Raw genomic sequence first — 15452 nt, 5'->3', positions numbered from 1 at the left:
TGGACGATATTTTCCGATCGGCAATTGCGTTGATGGGGCAAATTTGCCTCAGGTCGGTAATTTGTGAATAGCCGAGGAGCGGTAGACGAAGGTTGAGGAGATTATGACGGTAACCCTCAACAAGCACAGCCCCTTATCATGGGGGCTCAAGCCGGCGACAAACTCATGCTTTTCAAGAGCAGCAGGTCGCGAAAAAGGTAATCATCCATCCAAATTACCCAAACTACAAACATGGCGCTCGCAACAGCTTCAATCGATGATCCCGAAACATGGCATCTTTTTGCCAACCTCGACAATGAGTTCTTGAAGGTACTCCTTTCGCTACTTGAAGCTGTCCTCAATTGATGCGTAGCCTACTAAACTGGAAGCAGATGGTGGAGGGTGGCGTGCAGTCGAGGTTCCACCGGGGCGATGCACCCTTGGGCTTGCCCGAGATGCGTGCGAAATGGGATGCGGACTTCAGGAAGGAAGCAGACCTTCTCCTAGAAGAGTCGAAAGGGGAAGTATCGGAGGAAGAAATTTCCATCTCTGTCCGGGATGGTAGCACGGTGCGCGCGCTGGTATATCGCCGCACGTGCAGCCCAGCGGAGAAAGGGCCGCTTTTCATTATCCTCCATGGCGGAGGATTTCGAATAGGCAACGCGGAAATGGAAGCGCGCGCATGTATCGGTGCCACACAGACCTATGGCTGTGTCTCAGTCAGCCTGGAGTACCGGCTGTCTCCAGAGAACAAATTTCCGGTGGCTTACGATGACGCGTGGGACGCGTTGTTATGGGTGAGAGATTGTTCCAAAGGTGGAGGTGTGGAATTTTTTATGTTAACCAAGAAGAATAGCTATCCAGAAACGACTCTTCTTTGGGTGCGGATGTCGCCCAGGGATTTGTATTCGGAGGCACATCGGCCGGAGCTCATATAGTAAATGCCCTTGTCCATCGAGCACGCGACGAGATGCTCCATCCTCCAGTGACAGGTGTCTACCTGAGTGTCCCACCATCTTTAGCGCCACAGGCCCTGACAGATGAGTACAGGGATCTATATCGAAGCAGAGAGGCACTCAAAGATGGGTTCACGCTGACGTCCGAGTCCATCGAGTTGTATGATCGAGATGTAGAACCCGACTTCACTTCTCCTCTCTGGAGTCCTCTTCTTTGGCCGACTGGACACGCCAATTTGCCGCCTACATTTTTTCAAATTTGCGGTGCTGATCTATTGAGAGACGATGGCTTGATTTATGAGAGGGAATTGAGACTGAAATGTGGCGGCAAGACCAGGGTTGTTGTTTACAATGGCCTGCCACACGTCTTCTGGTACACCCATCCATCTCACCCTACCAGTGAGAAATTTGCTAAAGATACAATCCTCGGCTTGGGCTGGCTCCTTGGCAAAGAAGTCTAGGTCTCCTTATGAAAGTCACAAAGCACTCTATATAGCAAAAATGAGAACTAGGCGACCCTCCTATCTTGATAATTTGTAATATTTTAATAGACATGTAGAGCTTATCTAGGACTACAAACCGGTATACCCTACGTTCAGGATGAATGGGTGATGGTAGTGCTATGATATGTCTGAAGTGAAAGAGAACTGACAGAAAAACCGACCGAGATGTCCGCTGTTGCTCCTCCCCCTAATTCTCGTTTCGGTCGCTGCCAAATTCTGTCTCCCACAGCGGCCGTCAAAGTGAGCCCGATATGTCTAGGAATTATGAACTTGGCGAAAGCTGGCACGTCTCTTTTATGTCAGAATCTGCTTCCTCGAGATTTTAGACCGGTAAGACATAGCACTCGCAGGGCCAAAAATTGCTCCTAGAGGACGTTGAGGCCGTTGTGCAAAGTTGTCCACCTGCCTGAGTGTGAGGTTTCTATTTACTCGAGCTATCTCGTAGCATAAGTTGGAATCAACCGAGTCAACCAAGGACGCCCTAGGTTTCATTATTATCGGAAATGTCCTATCAATGGTGCAGGAACAGATGGTCGATCATTCCGGTCGGAACCTGGTCCGAAAAGTCCTACTGTGTATGCGGAACTCTCTGATTATCTCCGTCGGGGTGGGAGTGATGCGGGCCAACACCACAAGATAAGTGGTAGGGTTCTTGGGACTACTACACAATATGAAACAGATTTTTGGAATAATATATTGTATCCAACAAGCCATCAGCCGTTTGAACACACTTCATACAAAGTGACCTTAGCCATGTTCAACGATATCACGAAGCCGCCTCCTCCACTCCCAACTACGGAGCTTTTTGAACTTGAGGATGGACTATCCCTCATGCCCCCACTCTCTCGCAGGGCACATGGTCCGGGATTAATTGTCCTTATTCCAGACACAAGCCAGCAACTGGCTATCATCGATGGAGTTCCGTCTCAACCAATTAAATGGGCTGAAGAAGGTTACACTTTGGTAGCCATCCAGAGACGGGCACTGATCACTGGAGCGAAAGATGCGCTCACCAGGGCAGCCGAATCCTTAGCAAGGTGTGAGAAGTGTGCGCCAAATGGAAAAATTGGTCTTGTGGGTAAGTCATGACTATTTTGAAACTCCTCTAGAGGGATTATGACATCCTTTGTTTCAGCACTAAAAGAGATTCAGCCTACGATCCGGAGCTCTGGAACCATGCAGCACCGAATCTACCACTTGTTCCGTCAATCGCTGGTGCGGTAGTTTACAGCCATGTGTCTGATGAGCCAAGCCTCGAGGCTGCTGCTGTGCCACTTCTCCGGCACTTAGCCGGCAAAAGGCCGGGCACAACAGAGAAAACGAACACCACAACAGCGTTCTACTATCCCAACGTAAAGTCTCATCTCTTTGCAAGCCCCTTCCAGGATCAATTCAATTATTGGGCCGAGTCCGTTTCACATACTCGAAACTTGTCATTTCTGAAGCCTCTCATGAACGGACCGTACTTTGATCTTGAAACAATTTGGGATGAGCATACCTATTATGAGTTTACCGATCGCTCAGTTGAGCATACTATGAGCACGATGGTTGATCAGCCATATGTAAACCATGTTCCAACGGTTGGTGGCTTTACCCAAAACCATTGAATTCAGGCAGCTAAATCCGATTTTAGTTGACTGGGGGAATTGGCCGCGGACCTTTGACACACTTTTATCGACATAATTTCATCTTCGATAACTCGGCTGACACCGAGACAGAACTGATCAGTCGGACCCTGGGAATTGATAGAGTGGTGGATGAGTTTATTTTCAGGTTCACACACGACAAGGAGCTTGACTGGCTGTAGGTCAATTTGGTTCACTTTCGAAGATCTGTTGCTAATGGACAAAACTTTTATATAGGCTACCAGGGGTACCACCGACCCACAAATTCGTTGAGGTACCGTTTACCGCGGTCGTCAATATCCGAGGCGATAGATTGTATCACGAGCACATATCGTGGGACCAGGGAACAGTGCTCGCGCAGCTCGGCTTAATGCCTGAGTATTTGCCATTTCCATACCCTTTATCGGATGGGACTGCAGGCCCTGCTGGCAAGCGGTTTGAGTACCGTGTTCCTGTGGCTGGTATTGACACAACAAAGAAGGTGAGGGATAGGAACTCTGTTCCGTCCAATGAGATGTTCAAATACAGTGTCAGAGAATTATCGGAATGAGGTTAACTTTGCCTTGACTTCTTGAATCATTTCATGTGGGAATCCTGATCCATTGAGATAAAAATGCAAATCGAGTTTTTATCTTTATCCACGGAAGAGCTGAGAAATATCCTTACTCGTGTATCTAGACGGAACGTAACAAGCATTCTCCAAACTTTTCCCTGATCTATCTCAAAATCTTGCGTGATAAATATTCTGGGCTTATTTCCATCTCCGCGGCACAAATTCGTTATATTAATCACATTGGCCATAGGAATCTCATCACGATCGCGAATTCTCGCGTTGAAGTGGAACAATCCCAATTGTCATTGTTGCCCATACTCATATTTTGAGGGTTTGTAGATTGGAGAGTGCTGCAGAAGAGATTCGGGAAAAAATGATCGACTAAGACTCGGGTGGGTGGTAGACTAGCTGCGATAATGGCACAGCATATCTCGATGGTGGAACCGATTGATACGAAGGCTGAATACCAGGATGGGTCTTCAGTGGCGTAGAGGTTAATCACATGGACAAGACCGCGGATGCCAGCAATACAGGCACTAATGTTTGATGAGCAAAGTGTGTGGGCGGATGGGGCGGTTGACTCTCTTACACTCCATCAAGAGAAAGCAGAAAAACGACGATTACTTTTATTCGCCACGACATATAGAGTCTTAGTTGACTGTCAGACTAATTTTGTTCCAGGAAGATTAATCCCTAGAATGGTCTCCAATGGGAGTGACAAGATCCAGAAGTCCGAGGCACGAAAGAGGGAACCGAATGCAGTCCAGAAGGGCAGTGCAGGAAAGCAGGTACTTATATTGATAGGGCAGTCCCACGGATCCCAGGCAGCCCCAACTAGCTAGCATCGGAAGCAAGCGGCCAAAGTGAAGGCGACCGTTATCGCGACGACGAAGACTATGGTGCTAATGATTTACGAACGGAGATGTGGTAACCGTCGTAGGTATAGCACCAGTAACGAGCATTTTCTGAGGACTGTGGCAACTCCATAGAGACGATGGATCACGAGCCGGTACTATCATCAAATATTCAGTAAAGTGATAGGCTGGTAGGCTACAAAGCGACATACCTTGACAGCAACGGCAGACTCGGACTTGGAGATGGTGCTTTCGTGCCTCCCAGTTTCATACTTAATACCTGCGGCTTTTTTCTGGGTTTTCAGGAGGGTTCTCACGGTTAGATGTGGCAAAATGTACAGCAAGCATACCGAGTGGGATGCAAATAACATTGGCCACTGATACAACTGTTGCCACGATTATGAACCGATTGTCTGCACCTGCCCGCCGCCGGAAAACAAAACAAGAGATAAGGCGGAAGTCCACAATAATAGCAGTCACTATCATTACAATTGGTGTTAAATCACAACAACATCTCCTTGATCATCATAGTTCTACATCGGACGGTTTGAGTCAAGGCTTTCCACTGTTCATCATTGACGCAGCCCTACGTGCACTTCCTTACGGTTCCAACGGCGACGCACCAATTGGTGAAGAGGCTGTTGCATTATTCCCGGACGCAGTTGGTTTGTGAGTACAATTTAACTGAGTGACTAGGTCGATCAAATACTTTGCAAACCCTCTTGTGGAGCATCAGAGAAAAGGAAAGACAGGGGCCACGAAACGCGCCCATCCGTCACCTGCTTGCATGCCTTCGTCCATGCCGCTCACTTCTTCATTAGGACTGTTCGGGAAGATTGGATGGTTAAGAATTCCCCGCAATATTGATTAGGTATTCTCTATAGAGGTAGTTGATGGAAAAATTGCCGGTGTCCCTTTAGTCTGCAGCTACGGAGTACATGAAATTAGAACACGCGTGGGAAATTCGGGGGTGGAGCCGGACTGCCCCTTGAGGTAGGCTCCTGGGGGCATACAAGTTGGAGCCGAAATCCTACAACTGCCGCAGAGAGATATTGATCTAGGGCTAAAAGCAGCGGCCTATTGGCCAATAGTACACTATTTCCTAGAAATACCTAGGTTCCGGACTCGATAGGATGAACGGTATAGGGCCTGGATATTCCATTAGACCAGACCGTAGTCCGATCCGTTTCGTGTCCAGTACGGTTCGCTATGATGCTAAACTTATCCGTAGAGCGCAACTAATTTTTTGGACGGTTCCGTACAAACTGTTAGGGCAACTATGAGTTGAAAGAGCTGCAAGACATACAAGATGTCTCTTATCCATCGCCAATCATTTTCGCCTTTGGTCTGTATCACTTTGGGCACTGGAGGTGGCAACAATACATAGACCGGCCTTGTTAGAAAGCAAGGTCGAGTTTCCTCCGGCTCTCCACCTCCCGCCAAGTCGTCTTTGTAAGGACATCGTGTGTCAAAGTCAGGCGACATATTCACGGGACACTGGTCGATTCCCATGGAAAGTAGACGTGAGGTGGATTCTTTCCCACTTCCAACGAGGTCTCAGAAGAAGTTTAGAAAGATTGCTTAAAAGATAAGTAAAAGAGTTGCAAAAAAGATGATCAGAAAAAGGAAGTAAATCAGCACCGAAAAAATACAAAAGAAATCAATGGATTACGATGACTCGGACGAAAATATTTCACAGTCAATAGCGAGAGACATTTGACATGATATGCATCCGAACAAAACACATGAGACTGTTAACCTCAATAAATAGATATGAAACCAAAGCTCCTTCACAGCATATGCTTATTCTCCAACTTATTCATCTTGTCGTGGGCCTTGATGAACTTTTTATAATTCGGAAACAATCCCTGGGGATCATATTTTTCCCGAATTTTCAAAAACTTGGCGAGAGCACTGTCACTCAAAACCCGAGTCTATATGCGGAGGTAAGCAATTGTACTCTGGGAAAGAGAAACGACTAGACTCACATTCGCATCGTCGTTGTTGACGTCCAACTCCGTGACGTATTGGCCGACAGCGACGGGAAAAGCTCGCCTATAATGATCCCTCATTGGCTGATAGATGCCTGGCTCGAGCTTTGGATCCGTCCATCCAGTAATTGTGGAGATGTACAGATCTTGTGGCAAACTCAGGGCAGCATCTTCCTCGTCAGGGACAATGTCACAGTGGCAGATGAACACCGACGAAGTTCTGGTGGGAAGCTCTAGCATGGCTGACTTGATAGCTTCAATGAGCTGCATCAAGTTAGAATATATTGATATTGTTATTAGAAACAATACTTACTCTTGGGAGCGGGCAAGCTGGATCATTCATGATGCTATTGATCTGCCAGCGCTCGGTTTTGCCGTTCCCCAGGAATCCACGCTTGCGGTTGAATACTTCTTCGAAAGTTCTCCTCTGAACAGGCTTCATCTCCAACAAGCTGTCACGAATGGAGTCCGGCATTTTGTCATATGCGCTTAAAAGAGTATGGGCTTCACGTAGTGTATCGGTATAGCACAGCAAGTTGAGATTCATATGAAGCTTTGCACCAGAAGGAACGTCATCCGTGGTATATCGAGGATCATACTTTTCAAGGTAGTCGATGGTGATGTTCAAGTCAGTTCCGTACTTGGGAGTGTCTCTTCCACGTTCGATAGTCCATGTCATCAACTCCTCGTACTTGTCACCGACCTCGAACTTGAATGTTCTCTCCCACATATTGGACGCTCGAATGGTTCGCCCCCAGAAGCGGGTGACGACACCAAAGAACCCAAGACCACTGCCACGAGCAGCCCAGAATAGTTCCTGGTTCTCTGTACGACTGGCAATCAAAATGCGTCCATCGGGGACAACAATCTCCATCTTCATAATCCAAGTCTGACTGGTCGCGCCCCATCCACGCACAAACCAGCCCTGACCACCTGCGAGCATAAAGCCTCCGGAACCGACGGTGGGAGCATGGCCATGTGGAAAGAACCGCTTTACCTCGCCAAGTTTCTCTGCAAGCTCCTCAACGCGGCATGATGGTCCAAAGCAGATCTCCCGAGTAACGGGGTCGTAGTCTATTTTCCGGTTAAGATTCACAGTATCGATGAGAATTCCATCTTGAATGAGGTTCCCCAGGTTCATAATATGACCCGAAGAACGGATACCAACTGTAACACCCAGTTCCGATGCGCGCTTCAACGCAGCCGACACATCCGTAGGGCTTTCAACTACGTGAATCTCACGGGGATAGCGTTTGGGAGTATCGGCAGTGGGATTCATACACCGACACCTCTCATAGTCTGGTGTTCCACAGACAAGGACCTTAGAACCATATTTTGGCTTGGTGTCATACCGCGGTAGTGCCATGTTGAAATTGCTTGGGTGACGAGGACAAATTGGGGAGTACTATGAACAGGTAGAATGCTTTTCGAAGTAGATGCTGGCTTGGAAACCATTGTTTCAATCGAAGGACTCGGACGATTATTTATCCTGGTAACAACAATCCTCAAACATAGTGCACCATCGGAAACACTGTATGGCAGGGTGGAGTTGGTATACTGTCGCAGTTCGGAAGTTCCTGATACTGTAACAAGCCCAGCTTGCGTCTACCCGCTGACTGAAGACGGATCTCTAAATGCTTTGTCCCGCGCGTGAAGCTCAGCCCCGACATGAGAACTCGGGTCCTTACAGGCCATCTGTCGCTCCAAAAAGCTGGGGAAGCAATTCGGCTTCCCCAATAAACATAACCCGTCGCTGCCCTGGGCCGTCTGATCAAATTCAGTTGAGGATCCCAAATAGGCGATCGGAAAGGTCCCGGAACTTAACTCTCTCAGTATCTTCAAGGCCGCCTAATCAAATTCAGTTGAGGATTCCAAATAGGCGATCGGAAAGGTCCCGAAACTTAACTCTCTCAGTATCTTCAAGGCCGTCTAATCAAATTCAGTTGAGGATTCCAAATAGGCGGCGATCGGAAAGGTCCCGAAAATTAACTCTCTCGGTATCTTGCCTCTCTTTACCACCATCAATGTTCGGTATCTTCAGATTGGCCCGAGTTCGGAGCGGAATCCAGAGGGTGATTTCCTAGCCCGCTTCTGCAAGGCTTCCGACAGGGGATCCGCTTGATGATGAGGAGAAAATGACTTAACTGAGGCCAAAGACTCTAGTGCACAACCACTTCAGTAATGCCACTTGTCTATAAAGGAGTACTTGATTGTCTATACCATCTCTGCTATGTCCCAAGCAATGCCCATCAACACAACTACAATGGCTGAAGAACAAAATGATCTAATCGTTGTAGGGGCAGGTAAGCAGTCATTATTGCTAGAATCGGCTCAAATCTCACACGTGCTTTGTTAGGCTGGTTCGGGCTTGCAGCAGCCAAGCATTATATTCAACTGCATCCAAACGAGCGTGTTGTCGTCATCGAGTCAGCCAGCAGCTGCGGAGGGACATGGGCGGAGCACCGGCTGTACCCGGGGTTGAAGTCAAACAACATGATTGGATCTTACGAATATCCCGATTTTCCTATGTCTGAGGACATATACGGGGTCAAGCCCGACAGTCATATTCCTGCTGCCGTTTTGCACCGGTATCTGACGGATTACGCCAAACACTTCGGAGTTTTTGAACGGGTTGTCTTTAATACCGCCGTAGACTCTATTGAAAAGGGCGCGGATGGTGGGTGGAAAATCCATACAGTGTCTGAGAAAGGACCGGCTTCTCTGCAGACTAAGAGACTTATCTTGGCCACCGGATTAACATCAGCGCCGAATATGCCCACATACCCTGGACAGGATTCTTTCGGCAAACCATTCTTCCATGCAAAGGACTTTCGGTTGCAGGCTGATACTTTGAACACATCAAAGAAAGTAGTCGTCGTCGGAGGTGCAAAATCTGCGTTTGATGTTAGCTTTGCCTACGTTCAGGCCGGAGTTCAAGTGGACTTAGTCATACGTCCGGATGGAAATGGGCCCGTCTGGTTGTGTCCGCCATTTGTGACCCCCCTGAAAAGGAAGCTAGAGGAGTTGCTGCATACAAGATGTCTCACCTGGTTCAGCCCCACGCCATGGGGGGATGAGGATGGGTTTTCATTGCCACGAAAGTTCCTTCATGGCACCAAGATTGGACAACTTCTCGTACATAACTTCTGGCACGCTCTGAGCTCCGATGTCATCGAGATGAACGGATATGAAGATCATCATTATCCCAGTCTCGCTGCTCTTAAACCGTGGACTTCGGCATTTTGGACAGGCAGTGGAGTGAGTATCCACAACTTCGACACAAGTCTCTTTGAGCTGGTTAAAGAGGGCAAGATCCGAGTCCATACGGCAAACATTACCAATTTGACTCCCGGAAAGGTTCATCTATCTACCAGTAATATATTGGACGCCGATGCTATAATCTGTGCGACTGGGTGGAAGAAAACTCCTTCATTTCAATTTACAAACTGGGATGCTGCACTCCCTCGCTCAGAAGTTGAAATGGATAAACTCATCAGATCTGCAGATGATGAGATTCTTTCCCGTTTCCCCATTCTGAAGTCCCAGCCATCGCTTCGTTTCGAGGCAAAAAACCCTTCGAAGCCTCAACGACTCTACCGGTTTATGGTGCCACCAACCCTCTGGGAAGACCGTACGTTGGCATTTGCTGGAATGATCTCGTCTGTCAGTACTTCTATTTGCGCTAGTCTTCAGGGACTGTGGATCTCGGCGTATTTCGATGGAAACCTCAACCGAGTTCCCGCCAACCAAGAGGAAGCCATCCAGGAAGCTGTTAGTAATTCCCAGTGGGGTAAATGGCGATATCCCTGTGGTTATGGCGGCGAGATTGCCGACTTTGCCTTTGATGCTCTTCCATATTTTGACCTCATTACCAAAGACATGGGATTGAAGAATCACCGCAAGCCGCCTCCAATGTCCGAGATGACTGAGCCATACAAGCCCTGGGATTATAAGCAAGTGGTTGAAGAATGGCTTGCGATTCACCCAGTATAAGGTATCGAAAACTCGGAGAAAGTACCTGATGCCGTTCATACTTACTGAGTTGACTGAGAAGTTGTTGATTTTATTTGATGCGACTATTTGTTTTTTCTTGCGAGAATATCATTTCGGATCATGGGATTTTCGTACGCATGCTGTAAGGACTAGTGCCAAGGGAACTAATTGAGGTGATTGACTGATTGGTTGGAGCACTATCTAGGCACTATCTAGGAGTTCGCTGTTGAGAAGGTTTTCTATCCTCCAGGGCGATACTGGCGTGTTACAACGGCGATATTCCGAATTGATTCACTTTACCGTACGGAACCTTAGGGGTTTGGGTGGACGCTGAATCATCCTGTGTCAGAATAACTAACTAATGGCTCGACGGGTATTTTTATCCAGCTGCCGCATTGTAATCTCACGCACACGTTAGGCCGCTACACCTAACGGATTACATAAGACACATTCTGCCACTAGGCCAAAAGGTCGTAACAACAATCGGGACTCCGATTGTGTGCTGTAGCGGTATATATACTAGGCCCTAGCGCCTGCCCGGGACCACAGCATTCCTGACACTAAATCACATGATCCGCCTAAATGGAAACTGTGCCCCGACCTGGACGTTGGACAGATCATATTAAAAAGAGTTTTCCCGCTTCTCTGCTAAATTATAAATATAGACATGATAGCTAGACCAGAATAGCATCGTTTTCAATAATTGTCACATAACACTATCTGGTAGATTTACTAGTGTATACACAAATTTCGCACTCCCACATCTTGTTTTTAGCGGTAATTAAGGTATTGGCGCTCCGTTCGACAGTTGATATTGTCAAATCTAAACTGTACGACGTCATAAAATGGAACTGCAATTCAAGAATAAATAAGTCCCTAATTCAAACAAATCTAGGGATGCCCTACAATTTATGGGCGCAATAACTAACAACAAACTAATACAAAATAGGGAATAGGCGGTGAGAGTCTATGCTTCACATCCCAATCTTGACAGATATTAATGCAGCAAATAATTACTGACACAGATCTTGAGTGTGCAAGGATTCATAACACGAGGGACGCAAAATGAGCGCCTGTATTTACTCAAGATACTCAACCAGCTCATAGCCATCAAACTAGTTTCGATACATCCTCCTAGCAAACCAGATGGGCAATAGGCAGGGTAGATCTACAGAACTTGCGGTCAGGCTACTCACGGACCAGGTCCGTACGGCTTGGTCCCACAAGGCAGTCGCCTCGCTTTTACAGCTAGACATTATGGGAGCCTTCGACACAGTAGGCCACCGGCGACTCCTAGACACCCTACAGAGGAAGGGCTTCCTACAATGGGTACTCAACTGGACCCAAAGCTACCTCACGGACCGGAGTGCGACGCTTTTCTTCGACGAGGAGGAATCTGACCCAATCCGGATACAGTCCGGAGTCCCATAGGGATCCCCCTGTCCCCTATACTCTTTCTTATCTACATCGCCTGTTTATATGAGGCGCTCAAGGAGGTCTAAGGGATATCGGTGATTGGCTTTGCGGACGATATAAACATAGTAGCCTTTGCCCTAACCGCGACCAAGAACTGCCGGATACTTTAGGAGGCCTAGGAGGTGTATGAGCAGTGGGCAAGTGCCTACTAGGTGCAATTCGAGCCAGAGAAGAGTGAGCTCGTCCATTGCACGAGGGCACGGACGCCGCCAACTGACGGGATATGGCTGGGGATGTACAACTCTAGCCGTAGGCATCAACACGCTTTCTACGGGTCTAGGTTTACCGGAAACTCACCTAGTGGGCGCACGAGCAACAAATACGGCGGAAACTCGAGACCCAACGGCTCGCGCTCACGAGGTTAGCAGCATAGACATAGGGATACTCACTCGCAAGAGCCAGAGAGGTATATACGAAGGTCATATTGATCGAGCCGTCAATTCTAAATTACACGGAATAAGTCAGGGGAAGGGACTCATTCATTAGCTGCTTTGGAGAAGTACGCCTTGGAATATTCGGGGGCCTACTTGAGCGGGATGACCTGGTGGGACCCATCGCGGAACCGAAAGCTGCCCATACGAGTCGTAATCCCGGATTTGCAGACCAACGAAAAGATGCTGCCCTTGTTGTCAGTCCCGAGTATATGCAGCTCAAACCAGGTTCCATTCTGAGTGGCAGTAGACTCACGTGAACAAGCGTGTAGGGTTGATGGTGAGATATTCGCATTTGATGCTTTTCTGGCACACAATGAGGTCTTTCCCGACAGAGGATCAGTTACTCCTACTACTACCACTATAGAAAGTTGACTTATTATCTAATAATACTTGTACTAATTAAGGGGGTTCACCTCCCTAATTCGCACGTGTATACGATCTATAGATAGCCTCCCATATATACAATTGGACTACAATTTGCAAAACGATAATAAATCTTTATTTACTTTTTAATATATTATACGAACGCAAATAAATATCCCTTTCATTATAAATCGCATATAAGAGGTAGATACGTGGTCACCATAGTAGCTTTTTCGTAAGTAGAATTCAAAGATATATATTCGTGCTCTTGTACACATACCTCTACCTACCATCATCATCCCTACCAGGCCGCATCTGAGGGGGAAAAAGGAGTTAACTAGATTGAACGAACAAGGCCACTAGATATTCCAACGTGAAGCTGAATTTTCACAGTATTCATTCTATCTCATTCCATGTATGTGACCGTTTTCGGCTGCAAAAACTCATTGATGCCCCATTCGGCATTAAAACGACCCCAGCCACTGCTCTTCTGACCACCATGCGCCAATGCAACCTCATCATGAACACTCATGCTATTAATATGAACAGCACTGCAAATCAATTAGTTTGTATTTCAAAGAGGAGCGAGTTACAAAAAAAGAAGGGGAAACATTGATCAACACTCACCCGGTATCCACCTGTCGGGCCATCCTAAGCCCTCGTCCAAGGTCGCTGGTGAAGATGGAGCAGGACAGGCCATATTCAGTGTCGTTTGCCAGTGCAAGAGCCTCTTCATCAGAGTCTATTGAGTAAAGAGATACAGTGGGTCCGAAGCTTTCCTCATAGAAAACGTCCATGGTTTTATCAACTCCCTCGATAACCGTTGGCTTCAATCGCAGCTTGGATTCTTCTTTAGAGTCGGGAAAAGTTTCGCGGCCGTGAGGATCACCAGTCAACAGTTTTGCTCCCTTTGCCTCTGCATCGGTTGCCAACCGTCGATTTCTGTCCACGGCCCCCTCCTGAATCAGAATACAGCTTTTACCAACACCAGAGTCCCATTTCTCTACCTCCATCAAGAAGGCTTCGCGGAAAGGCTCAAGAATCTTATTCGATATGAGAATGCGCTCCGTGCTCATGCACGCCTGTCCTGAATTGACGAATGCACCGCGCGCACACTCTCGTGCTGCGAGCTTGATGTCAGCGTCCTCGGTGACAATTGCTGAGGCTTTCCCACCAAGCTCCATCAATGCCGGCTTCAGGACCTTGGCTGCCTCGGCGGCTACCAAAGACCCCACAACCGAGCTTCCAGTAAAGTTCACCTTCCGAACGGCTGGGGCGTGAATTAGACGGTTTGTCACCGCAGCAGACTCCTGGCGTTGCGTATACAGAATGTTTAGAACACCAGAAGGTAAACCGGCCTCATGAAAAATCTCGCCAATATGGTGGAAGCACCGCGGGCTCATTTCAGCTCCTTTCAGTATGCAAGTGTTTCCTGCTGCAATTGGATACAAGGCAGCACGAACTCCGAGCAAATATGGCGCATTCCATGGAGCTATTCCAAGTACAACACCGTAAGGCACTTTGTAAAGCAAAGCACTCTGGCCGTCTTGCTGGGGGTGTGGAATTTGGCCAGTCAGACTCTGTGCCAGTCTTCCGGCAGCATCTCGAAACATCTCCGCAGTTGTGGCCGTGTTGAATCTGGCAAAGCCGGCATCGGCTCCGATTTCCTCTCGTATTGTGTCTTCCAGCTCATCGCGACGCTTGTCGAACAGGTCGGCAGATCGAAGTAATATGTCGCGGCGAGCAGCCGGTTTGGTGCTGGCCCAGTTTGGGTAGGCGGACACCGCAGATGACAATGTCTCATCTGCATCAGCTTGAGATGCAGCTGAACATTCATAAATTGGCTTTTCAGTAATAGCGCTCCTCACGGTGAATGTGTTGGCTGTGACGTGTTGTCGACCGTTGATCCAGAGAGGGATTGTTTTCCGCAGAGCAGAGGATGCTCCATCGAGCGTAGGCAGTATCATTCTTGCAAGAATTAAAGTGACTCAAACATTCCTTTCTGACCTGAGCAAATCGGATCAGAGCGGAGTCATATACATCATGAACGCTATTTAATCTCTCTCGCGTATTTACTCACCATTTGCCTCCTTGTTTCTAATTCCGAAAATTCCGAAAAAGGCGCAAACCAGCGCGTCCGACCTGAATCATGACGCGTCTTCTTATCAGCCAATCTCAAATAAGGCCAATAAGTTTCCTAAATTCCCTACACTTCCCTGGTCCAATGATTGGGGAGTGGACTATCTTGAAGGTCCTCAAACAAAAGATGTGTGGGAGCTAATCAGAAGAAAGGCAACGATGATAGGCATTGCCTTATCAGCCAATGAGTGACTTTTTAGAGAACCCCACGCCGCCGTCGCTCCCGCTCGATGCGGGGGTGGCCATTAAGGTTACCGGGATATTGATATTGAGTTGGGACAGGTATCCCCGTTGGCGTTGCGTTACTGAGCGATCGCATCTTTTCTCTCCCCCAAAATCCTTGTTGGAATCATCATGTCTCCCTCTCGACAGGAAAACGGCGACCAAGAAGCAAACACTGGGCGGAGGACTCGGGCGCCCTATACTCAACGCGCTTGCACCGAATGCAAGCGCCGTAAGCAGCGCTGCAGCGGCCATGAACCGTGTAGGAACTGTGAAAACCGCTCAGTGCAATGCAATTATGGGACATGCGATAGCTCGCACTATGACGGGGGTAATGATTGCCTAAAGACGGTGACAAGGTAAG

At 47.9% G+C, this 15452-nt stretch overlaps 7 protein-coding genes across 7 annotated transcripts; 5 read left to right on the top strand and 2 right to left on the bottom strand.

Annotated features, from left to right (window-relative positions):
* Positions 1-231: 231 nt before the first annotated feature.
* On the top strand, positions 232-1396 carry PENARI_c030G07694 (alpha/beta hydrolase; the record flags this gene model as incomplete). Its single annotated transcript, XM_022636405.1, has 3 exons — positions 232-309; positions 372-776; positions 836-1396. 3 exons carry the CDS (start codon positions 232-234, stop codon positions 1394-1396), a joined length of 1044 nt encoding a protein of 347 aa, XP_022483785.1.
* Positions 1397-2191: 795 nt separating this feature from the next.
* On the top strand, positions 2192-3613 carry PENARI_c030G07605 (uncharacterized protein; the record flags this gene model as incomplete). The annotated part of the gene is made up of 4 exons (XM_022636404.1): positions 2192-2516; positions 2591-3018; positions 3072-3241; positions 3301-3613. 4 exons carry the CDS (start codon positions 2192-2194, stop codon positions 3611-3613), a joined length of 1236 nt encoding a protein of 411 aa, XP_022483720.1.
* Positions 3614-6260: 2647 nt separating this feature from the next.
* PENARI_c030G10332 (FAD-binding oxidoreductase) lies at positions 6261-7827 on the bottom strand (the record flags this gene model as incomplete). The annotated part of the gene is made up of 3 exons (XM_022636423.1): positions 6261-6404; positions 6459-6725; positions 6775-7827. The coding sequence occupies 3 exons, from the start codon at positions 7825-7827 to the stop codon at positions 6261-6263; spliced, it is 1464 nt and encodes a 487-aa protein (XP_022483774.1).
* An 897-nt stretch (positions 7828-8724) lies between these two features.
* On the top strand, positions 8725-10454 carry PENARI_c030G02327 (flavin-containing monooxygenase; the record flags this gene model as incomplete). The annotated part of the gene is made up of 2 exons (XM_022636364.1): positions 8725-8764; positions 8818-10454. 2 exons carry the CDS (start codon positions 8725-8727, stop codon positions 10452-10454), a joined length of 1677 nt encoding a protein of 558 aa, XP_022483729.1.
* A 1065-nt stretch (positions 10455-11519) lies between these two features.
* Positions 11520-11885, top strand: PENARI_c030G09343 (uncharacterized protein; the record flags this gene model as incomplete). Its single annotated transcript, XM_022636415.1, has 2 exons — positions 11520-11529; positions 11593-11885. 2 exons carry the CDS (start codon positions 11520-11522, stop codon positions 11883-11885), a joined length of 303 nt encoding a protein of 100 aa, XP_022483737.1.
* Positions 11886-13133: 1248 nt separating this feature from the next.
* PENARI_c030G03372 (aldehyde dehydrogenase) lies at positions 13134-14694 on the bottom strand (the record flags this gene model as incomplete). Its single annotated transcript, XM_022636372.1, has 2 exons — positions 13134-13278; positions 13355-14694. 2 exons carry the CDS (start codon positions 14692-14694, stop codon positions 13134-13136), a joined length of 1485 nt encoding a protein of 494 aa, XP_022483710.1.
* Positions 14695-15220: 526 nt separating this feature from the next.
* Positions 15221-15349, top strand: PENARI_c030G04019 (uncharacterized protein; the record flags this gene model as incomplete). The annotated part of the gene is made up of 1 exon (XM_022636379.1): positions 15221-15349. A coding segment is annotated over one exon (129 nt), but the record flags the coding sequence as incomplete, so codon positions are not given.
* Between the last annotated feature and the right edge of the window lie 103 nt (positions 15350-15452).

The sequence above is a fragment of the Penicillium arizonense genome (genome assembly GCF_001773325.1).
Source record: "Penicillium arizonense strain CBS 141311 chromosome Unknown PENARI_contig030, whole genome shotgun sequence".
Classification (NCBI taxonomy): domain Eukaryota; kingdom Fungi; phylum Ascomycota; class Eurotiomycetes; order Eurotiales; family Aspergillaceae; genus Penicillium; species Penicillium arizonense.
The sequence above is the reverse complement of the archived record's forward strand: the minus strand, read 5'-3'. Positions and strand labels throughout refer to the sequence as shown.